The sequence below is a fragment of the Pseudorca crassidens genome, chromosome 12, assembly GCF_039906515.1.
Source record: "Pseudorca crassidens isolate mPseCra1 chromosome 12, mPseCra1.hap1, whole genome shotgun sequence".
Classification (NCBI taxonomy): domain Eukaryota; kingdom Metazoa; phylum Chordata; class Mammalia; order Artiodactyla; family Delphinidae; genus Pseudorca; species Pseudorca crassidens.
This window is the reverse complement of record NC_090307.1, coordinates 68,209,114-68,223,006: the sequence shown is the minus strand read 5'-3', so window position 1 is coordinate 68,223,006 and position 13,893 is coordinate 68,209,114. Positions and strand designations below refer to the sequence as shown.

At 41.2% G+C, this 13,893-nt stretch overlaps 1 protein-coding gene across 19 annotated transcripts in view; it reads left to right on the top strand.

Annotated features, from left to right (window-relative positions):
* The window catches only part of SFI1 (SFI1 centrin binding protein), an 84,770-nt gene that overhangs the window by 56,223 nt on the left and 14,654 nt on the right, over nucleotides 1-13,893 (top strand). For 16 of the 19 annotated variants that reach the window (XM_067700156.1, XM_067700158.1, XM_067700157.1 and 13 more), the window contains 2 exons: nucleotides 1,095-1,161; nucleotides 4,401-4,531. The exons of 1 other annotated variant lie outside the window; for it this stretch is intronic. In XM_067700156.1, coding sequence (XP_067556257.1) covers nucleotides 1,095-1,161; nucleotides 4,401-4,531 — 198 coding nt within the window. The remainder of the gene's footprint in view (nucleotides 1-1,094; nucleotides 1,162-4,400; nucleotides 4,532-13,893) is intronic. 2 more of the 19 variants (XM_067700168.1, XM_067700167.1) reach the window with 1 other exon arrangement.

Sequence of the window (13,893 nt, the reverse complement as noted above, 5' to 3'; positions counted from 1 at the left end):
TAAAATAAATAAAAGCACCACATGTCCACAAGAAAAACTCAGAATATATAGGAAAGAAGTAGAAAGTTAAAAATAAAGTATGCCTGGACCCCTTCCTTCGACCCCTTAGTCTTACTATTCAGAGGGAACCACTGTTCACTTTCTTGCTGCAAGAAATGTTCGATAGTGCTTCCCTGGTGGCGCAGTGGTTGGGAATCTGCCTGCCAATGCAGGGGTCACAGGTCAGGCCCTGGTCCGGGAAGATCCCACATGCCTCAGAGCATGGGCCCGTGAGCCACAACTGCTGAGCCTGCGGTCTAGAGCCCGCGAGCCACAGCTACTGATCCCGTGGGCAACAGCTACTGAAGCCCATGTGCCTAGAGCCTGAGCTCCGCAACAAGAGAAGCCACCGCAATGAGAAGCCAGAGCACCACAATGAAGAGAGGCCCCTGCTCGCAGCAACTAGAGAAAGCCTGCACATAGCAATGCGGACACAATGCAGCCAAAAATAAAATTAAAAAAAAAAAAAAGAAAAGAAATGTTCGGTAAACCCTCTCCCAAGAGTATAATTAACTTATTTTGCATAGTTGTAGGTATAATTTTGGGGCACTTTTTAATGAGTCAGTGAGAATCACAATATTTAACTGAGTCAATTTGGAGTTGTCAGGATGTATCATTATTCTAAATCCTGGTTTATAAAGCTGAATGTGGTTCTCACTCTCAGTATCACTGTGTGAAAGCATGTCACAGACCCAGGTGGTCCTAAACAGGCCCCAGAGTTTGGCCGTAAAATCAGAAAATTCAGGATATTTGGGGGATTTCATACATATTACCTGAGTTCCAGAGACACTGTGCTTGGTGGTCTAATTACCTTTACAAGAAAGTTGTCAAATTTTGGGGGCAAGCCACAGTCCAAAGTCGAGGTGGGGGTTTGGCAGATTTCATGACAGAAAACAGGTTCTTATTTCCCTTAGAATGAAACCCCTGGGGTGCCTTTACCGCTCAAGAGGTACCTATGCCCAGATTTACCTTCCTTAAAATCAAAACAAAATTCTGAAAACCTGAAACCTGAAAGTGGGAGGGCAGTTACCTTGGTGTTATGTGTTTCATTTCAGAATAACATTGCTACGCAAGTGTTTCCAATTGTGGTTACAGTATACTCAGAAGAGGCGATCCCAGCAGGTATGGAGTTCCTCAGAGCAGGGAGCTCTGTTGGCTTACATTCTTGGATGCGTTTGCTTTGGAAAGATTCTCGGGAAAGGCCTGTACCAAGAGGTCTGGTGTTCTGATTTGGAAGAGAGGGTACTGTGAAAAGCTCAAAGGTATCTGCCCCAGACCCCCCCAGGGATGTCAGAAAGTCTGCATAACTCCTGTCCCTTCATCTGCTTTGAAAATGCAGCTGCTCTCTAAAGGTGGTGAGCGTATCAGCCATTCCATTCACATCTTGACCCAAATTGTTGATTATATTACTCAGCCAGCCCCTCCTGAGACCTTCAGGAGATGTTGGGGAAGGTGCAGAGCCTGAGTGCCATATCCCAGAGCTAAATGATGTGAGACACAGGTGCCCACAGTGGTGGGAGGAGGTGGGGGTCAGGCTGAGTGATTAATGAAGGCAGGTAGAAAAAGATGGATTCAGTTCCATTTAAGAAAGACTTACTGAGCGGCTGCTATGCCTTAGATGCCAGGCCAAGAACTGAGGATACAGCAGTGATGCAAAGCAGGCAAAGTTCCTGCTCTCGGGGGGCTTGTAGTTTAGCCCCAGGGTGGCTCTAATGATGGTAGGTAGCGCTGAACCGAGAAGGATTTTCCAGGCCACGTTCAGGCTCAGGGGAGTGTGTGTTCAACTGATGATGTCTGCACAGGCCTTGCAGTGGGAGGTAGACTACGCAGGCCTCTGTTTGGCCATCCCTGCGGTGAAACAGGGAGGACACAAACAAAGCTCCTCCTGGTTATTTTTGTGCTGTCCTCTCCACCCCCTCCTCTATCTGCTGCTCGAGTCTAACAGTGAATCTAAAGAGTTTGGCTGGCTCCTCAGTTTTGGGAGGCATACAGACTCCTTTGGGAGCTGGTTCTATCTACTTCTCTCCCTATTCCTGTTACCGCTCTGCCCCTTCACAGCTGCACTCAGTCAAGCTGCCGGTCCTTCCCTGAATATTCTCTGCTAGCTCCTGCTTCCCAATCTGCCTGCTGCCCTTTCAGCTCAGGTGTCACCTCTTCCCCCTGCTCCACCCCTCGTGCAGCTTTCTCATAGCATGTTGTTGGCTGGCCTCCCTCCCTGCCAGGCTGGGGGCTCCTTGAGGGTACAGCCTGTCCTGCCTCATTCTTCTCCTGAACTGTTGACAAAGGGTAGCTGCTGACTAGTATTTGGATGAGTGAATGAACACACGAGTGAACAAACAGATGAGCTGCCGGTGATTGCTTCAGAGTTTTCCCCAAGGATCACCTCAGTTCTTGGTGTTTGGATGGGGCTAACCCAGGGTATGGCTTGTTTTTGTGTCACCTTTGCCTTCCACACCTAGAAAATGTTTAGAATTGGTACATTCTTTCACGTCCCTTTGGATTATGTGGCTGTTTCGGAAAGGACATTGCCACTGGGTCTCTTAAGCTCATTGAATGCAAGCACAACAGAATGTGAAGAAAGAGCCCTTTTAGAAAAAGAACATGAGCCCCGGAGTTGAAAGGTTATGTTTATTCAAGGTGGAAAAGAAGCAAAGGGTCTCATTTAGTTTCTCCCTGAAAAAAGGGATCTCCTCGACCCTGGCGCCCAGCACTGGTAGAAGGTCGAGGGTCAGAGTCCTTATCTCTTACAGGGCTCCAGCACGGCCTGCACAGTGAAGGTCTGAAAAATAGTAAGAGCCCTGCTCAGCTGTTGTTTTGGTTTTTTTCAGCTGTTGTTTTTTAAAAAATCTTTAGCTAACAATCTGAATGTTATCTCTTGGTTTAGATATCCAAGGAGCTCATCAGTTCCTTCTATTTTAGGAAAAGATAAAAATATTATTTATTATGGGTTTCTTTCTATTTAAAAAGTAATATATAAAGAATGGCAAGAATGTTAATTGTTGAAGCTGGGCAATAAGTTTGAGGGGATTCATTATACTATTGCTTCTACTCTTGTTTACAATTGAAAATGCCCATAAGCAATATGTAGACATCACAGAAAATTTGGGAAGTATAAGAAGACATAAAGAAGAAAAAATTAAAACACCCATAATCCTGCCTCTTAAGATGACATTTGATGAGTAAACCTGGTATTTTTTTTCCTCTGTGTGGGTAGGAATGTGTGTACCCATGTATTCACAAACACACACATAGGAATGCTTGTAGTTTTCTGTTGCTCTGTAAAAACTCACCCCAAGCTCAGTGGCTTAAAACAACTACCATTTTATTATGCTTAAGGATTTTGTGGGTCAAAAATTGAGACAGGACATAGCAAGGATGGCTGGTCTCTGCTCTGTGATTACTGGGACCTCCACTGGGAAGACCTAGCGGTAGGGGGTTAGAGTCATCTAGAAGTTTCTTCACTTACAAGTCTGGTTCCTGGGCTGGAATTACTTGAAGATGGGGCTCTACTGGGACTATTAACCAGAGTGCCTGCATATGACTTCTCCAAGAGGCTTGGGCTTCCTTACAGCATGGTGGCCCCTGGGTAGCCAGACTTCTTGTGTCGCAGCTCAGGGCAACAAAAGTGAGTGTTCCAGTGAACAAGACAAAAGCTGTGTGGCCCTTTAAGACCTAGCCTGGGAAGTCACTTAGTGTCACTTTCGCTATACTCTACTGGTCAAAATAGTCACTGTCCACCCACATTCAAGGGAAGGAGGATGAAAGAATTTGCAGTCCTGTTTTAAAAGCCACCACACGTGTATATGGTTTTCCTCCCAAATTTTGGATCATGGAGGCATATATAGTCTAATGTCAGTTGTCTGTCTTCTTACTAATGTATCAGTGAAATTTATAATTACATTCAAATTAAAAGAATCTGTACTACAAATAAACATTATAAACAAAATCAAAAGATATTTTACAGGGTAGGAACAAAATTGATAACACATGAGACAAAGGACTAATAAATTTAAGGTTGAAAAAGCCCATATATATCAGAGTTAAGATGCTGACAATCAGTAAAATGGGCAATGAGGATGAACACTTAGGCCATAGGAAAAAAGTTTAGATAAATATATATCTATACACATACATAGACAAATGTATAAAGAGATGCTTAACTCACTTTTAATTAAAGAGAAGCATTTTCACCTATCATATTTCATTTTTCACCTGTCATGTTGGCAAAGATTAGAAATAATGATTTTCATTTTAAAAAATGTTTGTGTAGGAAGCATCCCTTCCTCGAGAGTGTGACCCTGAAAGGTCTTTTTCTTTTTAATGTAAAGTACAAATAAAGGTCATTCATTGTTTTACTTTAGCTGTTGCAGGCCAGAGCAGACAGTCACTTTCAGCGGCGAGCCCTCCCTGGGGCCTTCCAGGCATGGAGAAGGCTCTGGCAGTGGCACCAGCAGGAGAGAGTCCTCTATGCCAGAGCAGCACGCTTTCACAGGTACACCATGCGGCTCCTGTCTGCCCTGGGCCAGGTGTCTCAGGTTCAGTTCTGCCACCCACATAGCCATTTGCTTTGTTTCTTAGCCTGCCAGTCCCCTACACCCTGGTTCTTCCTTGATTTTCAATAATGTGGGCTCTTTGAGCTCATCTAGCAGAAAAAGACAGTATTTCTCCTGGGAAAACTTGTGTCTATCTGTGTAGCAAGTGCTTTCAGAACAGCCCTGGTTTTATGCCCGTTCCCTCGTTACAAGCCGCAGTGAGCCGCATTAAAGCTGCCCATTAGCTTTCTGGATCAGAGTGTGGTTGGACCTCGCATCGCCTTGGCAGGCTTTCTTGAGCGTGATTTCCCTGAAATGCTTGGTTCCTGTTCGGCTAGACCTGGCTTTTTGAAGTCTTGAAATTATCGTTGTCAACAAAATTAGAACAGGCAAGGAGCAGAGCTCCATCCTTTTAGCTCTCACAGGGGCAAACTTGCCCAGAGCCAGGTCCGTGCTACCTATTGGTGGAATCTCATGAAGAGATTATTAATGACTAACTGTTGGCCACTGTGGTGGGTGCGGTGTGATGGGAAAAAGGAAAATATAGAAGCTCATTTGCCTGTGACATCATCATCTTCACTAATAATTTCCTTGTCACAGCAGTCCTGAGAGAACAGGTTCAAAGTGATAAATGACTCACCCGTGTAGCAACCATTAAGTGGCAGAGCTAGGGTTTACATTCAGTCTCCCTGATTCCAAAGTCCAAGTACTTGCTACTGGATCAAGAGGAATATTTTTTTGATGACTGGGTAGGAACTTTAAATCTTGGTGAGGAGGAGAGACTGATATACAAGGGACAATTGAAGAACAATTCAAGAGAATAGACCCATGTGTCCTCAATGGTGTCAGCACAAGTTCTTCCAGAGCTCAGAGCTGGTGCTGAGGGAAGTGCCCTGGGGAGGCTGTCTGTGAGCTGGGGGTGAGGATGGCTGGCGGGATGAGGAGGGCCAGACTGAGGGGCTGCCTGCTCCTACAGGTAGATGATGGACAGGTGTTTGAGCAGGTGCATGGAACTAGTACGTTGACAGTTTGGGAGTTTGCCCTGAGGACAGTGTGCATCAACTTAGGACAGTGAAACAAGGGGGAGGGACATGCATTGGGAGAAGTTGCAGTGAACTTGGCTTTGGAGGACTCTGAATGCTGGTTTGAGAGGATCAGCCAGAACCCTGGGCTCCTTACACGAAGTTCAAGATGTTTCTAGGGGGTGGCCACAAGGAAAAGTGGCTGACGTGGGCTAGCACTTACCTCTGCCCCCTCCCCTGCAGAGAGCAGCTGCGCCTTTCCTTAGTTCCTGTGTTGAGGTCTAGTGTAAGATTCATTCAAAAAATGGCTTCACTACGAAAACACACACATACACACCCCTTTGTTTTCTTTACAAATGAGTCATGTTTGGTTCTATTGCTTTTTCGTATTTTGGCATGTTGTGGGGACCAGAAATTGAGGGTACCTTCAAAGCAGCCAAGAGGAGCTCCTAAAACGGCTTTTGCTGGGGGGCAGGCATGGGTGAGTTTAGAACCATCACTTGAGACAAGAGGGTGGAAGGTGAATCAGAGGCAGGAAGTAGCACAGAGGCTTGAAGGATGGCGAAGAGGATCTAGGCGTTATTTTTTTCGGGTTTAGTGAGATCTTTTTAGAAAAGTTAGTTTTTCAGGTTCCCACCGTCCTGGTTCACAAGAAGGCAGAGTGATTGAGAACCTGGCCTAGAAGCCGAGAGGCCTGCCCGAATTCCGACCCTTGCTCCATGCTTGCCAGCTCTGTGACCCTGAACAAGTCACTCAGTCTCTCTGGGCCCCAGTTTCCTCAAGTTTAAAATGGAGATGATTTGATGATAGTCCTTATCTCACAGGGTTGTCATGAAAACTAAGTGGGATAATCCATGTAAAATACAAGCAGAGTGCCCAGCATAAAATATTAACTGTCCCCTGACCCCTAGAATTGATTTGTGACTCTTAGGGTAAGTTAATATCCATAGGTTTGGTTTGGAGTTTAGCAAATCAAAGTTCTAAATAAATGTGTATGTTCTATCTTTCCATAACTCTTAGGGTAGTTAAAAAAATATTTTAGGAATACGGATGGAATTTATGGTGGAATCTCGAATTATGAATAAAAATGGTAGTTTATTAACCTGCCAGTGAAATATTATACTGAGAATGAGACAAGACTGGTTTGCCTTTTTTTTTTTTTAGTTGAGCTAAAATTTACATACAGTGAAAGGTACAGATGTTAAGTAAAGAGATTGATGAGTTTTTACAAATTACATCTCTGGATAATCAACACCCCAGTCAAGATACGGAACATTTCCATCACCCCAGGAAGCTCCTTCAAGCCCTTTTCCAGCCAGTTCCTATCCTGCATAAATAACCACTGTTCTGATTTCTGGCATTCTAAGTTAATGTTGCATGTTTTTGAACTTTGTACAGTGGGATCATGCAGTACGTACTCTATTGTGCCTGCAAGTCTTTTAAAGTTCAGCGTAATGTTTTTGAGATTGTGCCAGGTTGTAGCATGTATCTGTAGCTGTTTTTTATTTGCCGAGTAGTATTCTATTGTATGAATCTAAGACAGTATTTTGATCCATTTTAACAGAGGAGTTGTTTCCAGTTTGAGGCCATTATGCGTAAGGCTGCCGTGAACATTTGTTTTAGTGGAATATGTTTTCATTTCTCTTGGGTAGATACCAAGAAGTAGACTTCTGGATCAGGGGTGGGTTTATGCTTAATCTTACAGGTGGTTGCATCATTTTATGCTCTCACCAGCAAATCTGAGAATTCTGGTTGCTCCACATCCTCACCAACTTTGTTTTTGACAGTCTTTTTAACTTAGCCGTTACGGTGGGTGTGGAGTGCTGTCTCATTTTCCTGATGACTAATGATTGTCCAGCATTTCTTTAAAGCCTAATGAGCCAGGAACAGAAGCCTCTGTAATTTGACCAAGTCAGATTGATTGCCAGGAAGGAGGGAATTCCAGAGGAACTCTGGATTGCTGCTGTACCTGAGGGAAGGGAATTTGTAGTATTTGGGCTCCCACTGAAGGAACTGAGGAGACTCTAAGAGAAACAGTGATCTGTTTTGGATTGATTGCTGTTTCTGAGGCAAGTTGAGGAGGGACTCACTAGGGAGAGCTGTCATGAGTATCCTCAGGAGTGAATGGACATAGCAAAGCTTGTCTGGGGCATCACTGGTGAGGAAGCAATAACAACCCAAAGAGGGAGTCCTTGTGGCATCTTGCATGATGTTGAGAGAAACAGTGTTTCTTTGCAGTTGGCTTTCTGTGTGACTGATGAATGGTAGACTTGTTCTTTCTTTTCAATCTGAACTGATTTTCATTCTTTGAATACCAGACAGGTTTTGACTCTTTCAGCCTTTATGATGTGCTCATTGACCATTTTATATCTTTTGTGAAGTGTCTGTTCAAGTCTTTTTCCTCGCTTTTTAAAAAATTGGGTCATATGTCTTTTTAAAATTCTTATTGATTTGTAGAAGTTTTTTAAAAATATATTCTGGTTCGTATTATTTCTTTTATTGGACTAGGTATTAAAAATATTTTCTTCCAGTGTGTGGCTTGCTTTTCCATTTTTTAACAGTATTTTTTTTAATTGAGAGCAAAGTAGGTGGTTATATATGTACTGAAATGAATTAATATATATATATATATTTTTTTCTTGATGAGTTGAAGTGTTTAATTTCGATACAGTCCAGGGGAACTTTCCTGGTGGTCCAGTGGTTAAGACTGTGCTTCCAGTGCAGGGGGCCCGGGTTCAATCCCTGGTCAGGGAACTAAGATCCCACATGCTGCACAGTGCGGCCAAAAAAAAGAAATTAAAAATAATAATAAAAATTAAAAGTAGAAAAATTATATTGTGGTGGTTTAAAAAATTTTTTAATACAGTCCATTTCCTCAGTTTTTTTCTTTTATAATTAGCGATTTGGGGGTTCTCTCTAAAATAATTTGCCTACTCCAAGATCTCAAAAGATATCTTCCTACATTTTCTCCAGAAGCTTTCTAGTTTTAGCATTTACATTTAGGTCTGTGATCATCTTGAATTTTTTTCTGTATATGGTATGAGGTAGGAGTCAAGGATTTTTTTTTTTCTGTTCTTCAGTTTTTTCCAGCACCATTTCTTTTTTTTAAAAATATTTATTTATTCATTCATGCATGCATGCTGTGCCAGGTCTTAGTTGTGGCACACAGGATCTTTGTTGTGGCATGCGTACTTCTTAGTTGCAGCATGTGGACTTCTTAGTTGCAGCATGCGGACTTCTTAGTTGCGGCATGAGGACTTCTTAGTTGCGGCTTGCGGACTCTTAGTTGCAACATGCAGTCCAGCACCATTTCTTGAGATTTGCATTCCCCCATTGAATTGCCTTGGCACCATTGTTGAAAATCAATTGGCCATATTTTTTTTTTTTTTTTGCGGTATGTGGGCCTCTCACTGTTGTGGCCTCTCCCGTTGCGGAGCACAGGCTCCGGACACGCAGGCTCAACGGCCATGGCTCACGGGCCCAGCCGCTCCACGGCACATGGGATCTTCCCGGACCAGGGCACGAACCCGTGTTCTCTGCATCGGCAGGCGGACTCTCAACCACTGCGCCGCCGGGGAAACCCGGCCATATATGTTTGTATCTATTTCTGGACTTTCTTTTCTGTTTCATTTATCTATGTGTTTAATGTGTTTATTCTTATGCCATTAAGATACTATCTTGATTACTGTATCTTTATAGCAGGTTTTGAAATCAGTTTATTCTTCCTGGGATTTTGTTTGGAATAACACTGAATCTGTATAGATCAATTTAGGGGAGATTCGATATCTTAACCATATTGAGACTTCCCATAAAAAGAACTTGGTACATCCTCCATTTATATAGGTTTTCTTTAATTTTTCTCAGCAGTGTTTTGTAACTTTGTATTGAAGTTATGTATATATTTTGTTAAATTTATTCCGAAATATCTAATTTTTTTGATGCTGTTGTAAATGGAATTACTTTTAAAATTCATTTTCTAATTGTTTGTCCTAATATATAGAAGTACAGTCGATACCTTGAGTTCCATGACCATTCTAAATTTCTAAATTCACTTACTAGTTTTAGTTCATCCTTCCTTCCTTTTAAAATTGCATAGGGTTTCTGCATAAATAACCATGTCATGTGTAAACAAAGGTAACTTAATTATACTTCTCAGTCTGTATGCTTTTTTTCCCCTCTTATTGCACTGGCTAAGATCTCCAATAAGGTATTGAATAGAAGTGATAAGAGGGTACATACTTGTCTTTTTCCCAATCTTAGGGGGAAAACAAAAGTAGTTAGTATTTCACTGTTGAGGCATTAGCTTTTTATAGATGCCCTTTATTAGACTGAGAATGTTCCCTTCTATTCTTAGTTTTCTGACTGTTTTTATTATGAATGGTGGATAAATTTTGCCAAATGCTCTTTCCACATTTACTGAGATGATCATATAGTTTTCCTGGTTTTCAAATGTTAAATCAACCTTGTATTCCTGAGACAAACCCAACTTGGTCGTGATGTATTATCCGTTTTACATATTGATTTTGGTCTGTTAATGTTTTGTTAAAATTTTTTACATATACTTTCACAAGGGATATTGGTCTATAGTTCTCTTGTAATGTTTTGCCTCTATTTTCTGAAAGACTTTTTAAGGTTGGTATTATTTCTTTAAATTTTTGATGGAATTTCCTAGTGAAATTATCTGGGCCTAGAGTTTCTGTTTTTTCTTTTTTTAATTTAAAAAGGTGCCCCTTATCGTCTGTAGAATCTGGAATGATACCACCACTTTCATTCCTGATTTTGGTAATTTGTGTGTTTTCTCTTTTTTTCTTGATCAGTCTTGCTAAGAATTTGTTTTTTTAAAAAGCCAACTTTTGCTAATTTTCTTGTTTATTTTTCTTTAATTGATATAAGCTCTTTATTTTGTTCTTTCTACCTAGATTTTTAGTTTGACGTAGTCCATTTGTTTATTTTTGCTTTTGTTTCTTTTGCCTGAATGAGGTGTATCCAGAAAGATATTGCTAAGACCAATGTCAGAGGTTGTACTGCCTGTATTTTCTTCTAGGATTTTTATGGTTTCAGGTCATACATTCAAGTGTTTAATACATTTTGAGTTAATTTTTGTGTGTGCTGTAAAATAGTGGTCTAGTTTTATTCTTTTACATGTGGTTGTCCAGTTTTCTCAACACTATTTTGTTTTTGGGTTTTTTTTGCGGTATGCGGGCCTTTCATTGTTGTGGCTTCTCCCGTTGAGGAGCACAGGCTCAGCGGCTATGGTTCACGGGCCCAGCCACTCCGCAGCATGTGGGATCTTCCCGGACCCGGGCATGAACCCGTGTCCCCTGCATCGGCAGGCGGACTCTTAACCAGTGCGCCACCAGGGAAGCCCTCAACACTATTTTTTGAAGAGACTATCCTTTCTGCATTGTATGTTCTTTGCTTCTTTATCATAAATCAGTTGTCCATATATGTGTGGATTTATTTCTGAGCTCTCAATTCTGTTCCATTAATCTGTGTGTCTTTTTTTTTTTTTTCCTGCTAGTGCCATGTTGTTTTGATTAATATAGCTTTGTAGTATAATTTGAAGTCAGGGAGTATGATACCTCTAGCTTTGTTCTTTTTTTCTCAGGATTGCTTTGGCTTTTCGGGGTCTACCTTTTGTATTTTTTAAAGTAGTTCTAGGAATTACAGTATGCATCATTAACTTATTACAGCTCTATTTAGAATACTTTTTTTTTTTTGGCTGTGTTGGGTCTTCGTTGCTGCACATGGGCTTTCTCTAGTTGTGGCAAGCGGGGGCTACTCTTCGTTGCAGTATGCAGGCTTCTCATTGGGGTGGCTTCTCCTAGGTGTGCGGGCTTCAGTAGTTGTGCCACGTGGGCTCCGTAATTGCGGCTCACAGGCTCTAGAGCACAGGCTCAGTAGTTGTGGCACACGGGCTTAGTTGCTCCGCGGCATATGGGATCTTCCTGGACCAGGGCTCGAACATGTGTCCCCTGCATTGGCAGGCGGATTCTTAACCACTGTGCCACCAGGGAAGCCCTATTTAGAACACTACTGTACTACTTCATGTTAAATGTAAGAACATAAAAATAGTAAAATTCCTTTCCTCTTTATCTTGATGGTATTTGTTGTCATATATTTTGTGTCTACAATACTTTTTACCCAATACAATGTTACTATTTTTGCTTTAAACAATCAGAATTATTTTTTTAAAATAAGGAGAAGAAAAAATATAGTCTTTTATATTTACCCACATATTTTACATATCTGGTGTACTTTGTTTCTTTTTGTAGATTTGTGGGTTTTATTTGTATCATTTCCTTTCATCCTGAAGAAGATCCTTTGGCTTTTTTTTGCGGTACATGGGCCTCTCACTGTTGTGGCCTCTCCTGTTGCGGAGCACAGGCTCCAGACGCACAGGCTCAGCGGCCATGGCTCACGGGCCCAGCCGCTCTGCAGCATGTGGAATCTTCCCGGACCGGGGCATGAACCCGTGTCCCCTGCATTGGCAGGCAGACTCTGAATGACTGCGCCACCAGGGAAGCCCTCCTTTGGCATTTTTATAGAGTACAGGTTAGCTGGAGATGAACCATCTCAGCTTTTGTTTTATGCTCATTTCACTGTCTCATATTTAAAGGACTTTTCCCTGGCTACGGAACAATGAGTTGTTTTCTCCATCCCCTCACTTCCAAGTGTTTTTTTGTTTTGTTTTTTTTTTTTAACATCTTTATTGGAGTATAATTGCTTTACAATGGTGTGTTAGTTTCTGCTTTATAACAAAGTGAATCAGTCCAAGTGTTTTTAAGACAGTGTTCTGTTGTCTTCTCACCTCCATTATTTCTGATGAAAAGTCACGTGTCATTTGTATTGTATCCCTGAATGTAATCTGTCTCTCTTCCTTTCCTTTTAAGATGTTCTTACCAATCTTTGGTTTTCAGCATTTAGGGTGTGATGTATTTAGGTGTAGTTTACTTATGTTTGTCCTGCTTGGGGTTCACTGAGCTGCTTGGATCAGAGGTGTCACCCCACCCCCACTCCAACCAAATTTGGGAAGTCTTTTATTTCTTCATGTAATTTATCTACCCTATATCTGCTCTTCTCTCCTTCTGAGACTCAAATTATACTATGTTAGACCACTTAATATTGTCCCACAGGTCACCGAGGCTCTGTTCAATATTTTTCTTCCCTTTTTCTCTCTGGTGTTTGGATTGGATACTTTTCTCTTGATCTGTCTTCAAGTTCAGTGGTCTTTCTTATGCAGTTTCTAATTTGTAGCCCATCCAGTGACTTTTCTACTTCAGATACGGTACTTATCAGTTCTGGGATTTTCATTTGCTTCCTTTTATTTTTAAAATTGTGGTAAAACATGTAACATAAAACTTACCATTTTATATTTTAAAAGGTGAAGTTTGCTCAGTATTTTATGTATTTATTACAATCACAAAAGAAACAACCAAAGAGGAATTGTAATTATTAATTTTTTAAAAATATAAAATTAGTTTCATTTTGGTGTGAAGAACATGATTTTAAATATTTCAGTATAAAGTGGCAAGATTTCTGTAAAGGTAATTAATTGTCTTGTCAATTGGTGTTTTTGTCTACTGTATCGTTTGATAGTTGGAAGTATTTCAGTCAAAAATGAGTTGTGGGGGACTTCCTTGGTGGCGCAGTGGTTAAGAATCTGCCTGCCAATGCAGGGGACACAGGTTTGAGCCCTGGTCTGGGAAGATCCCACATGCCGCGGAGCAACTAAGCCCGTGTGCCACAACTACTGAGCCTGCGCTCTAGAGCCCGCAAGCCACAACTACTGAAGCCCGTGCACCGCAACAAAGAGTAGCCCCCGTTCGCCGCAACTAGAGAAAGCCTGTGTGCACAACAGAGACCCAATGCAGCCAAAAATAAATAAATTCTTTTTTAAAAAATGAATTATCCACATAGCATCACAGCAGACAGTAAAATAAAAGCTGAGAAAATGGAAGGAAAATGTGGAGAAGAGAGGAATGGGAAAGAATTTATCTTTTAATCTTAATCCGTGAATGTCTCTTGGACCTAAAATAAATAAGTTATATGTCTTAATAGCTATTATTATACTGAAAGGAAAGACTTGCCAAAAGGATATAATATTTCTTAGTTCAAAGAGAAGTTACGTTTTCAAGATGCTTAGTTGATTAGTCTCCTCAAATCTTTCCTCTTCAATTTGTTTGGCTTTATTTTCCATTTACTTTTAAATTAAAACATGTATATATACATATGCATCTATTTTCAGTTCTAATAGTCCACTGAAATAAACTCTGAATCATTAAGATAATTTTTTTTAA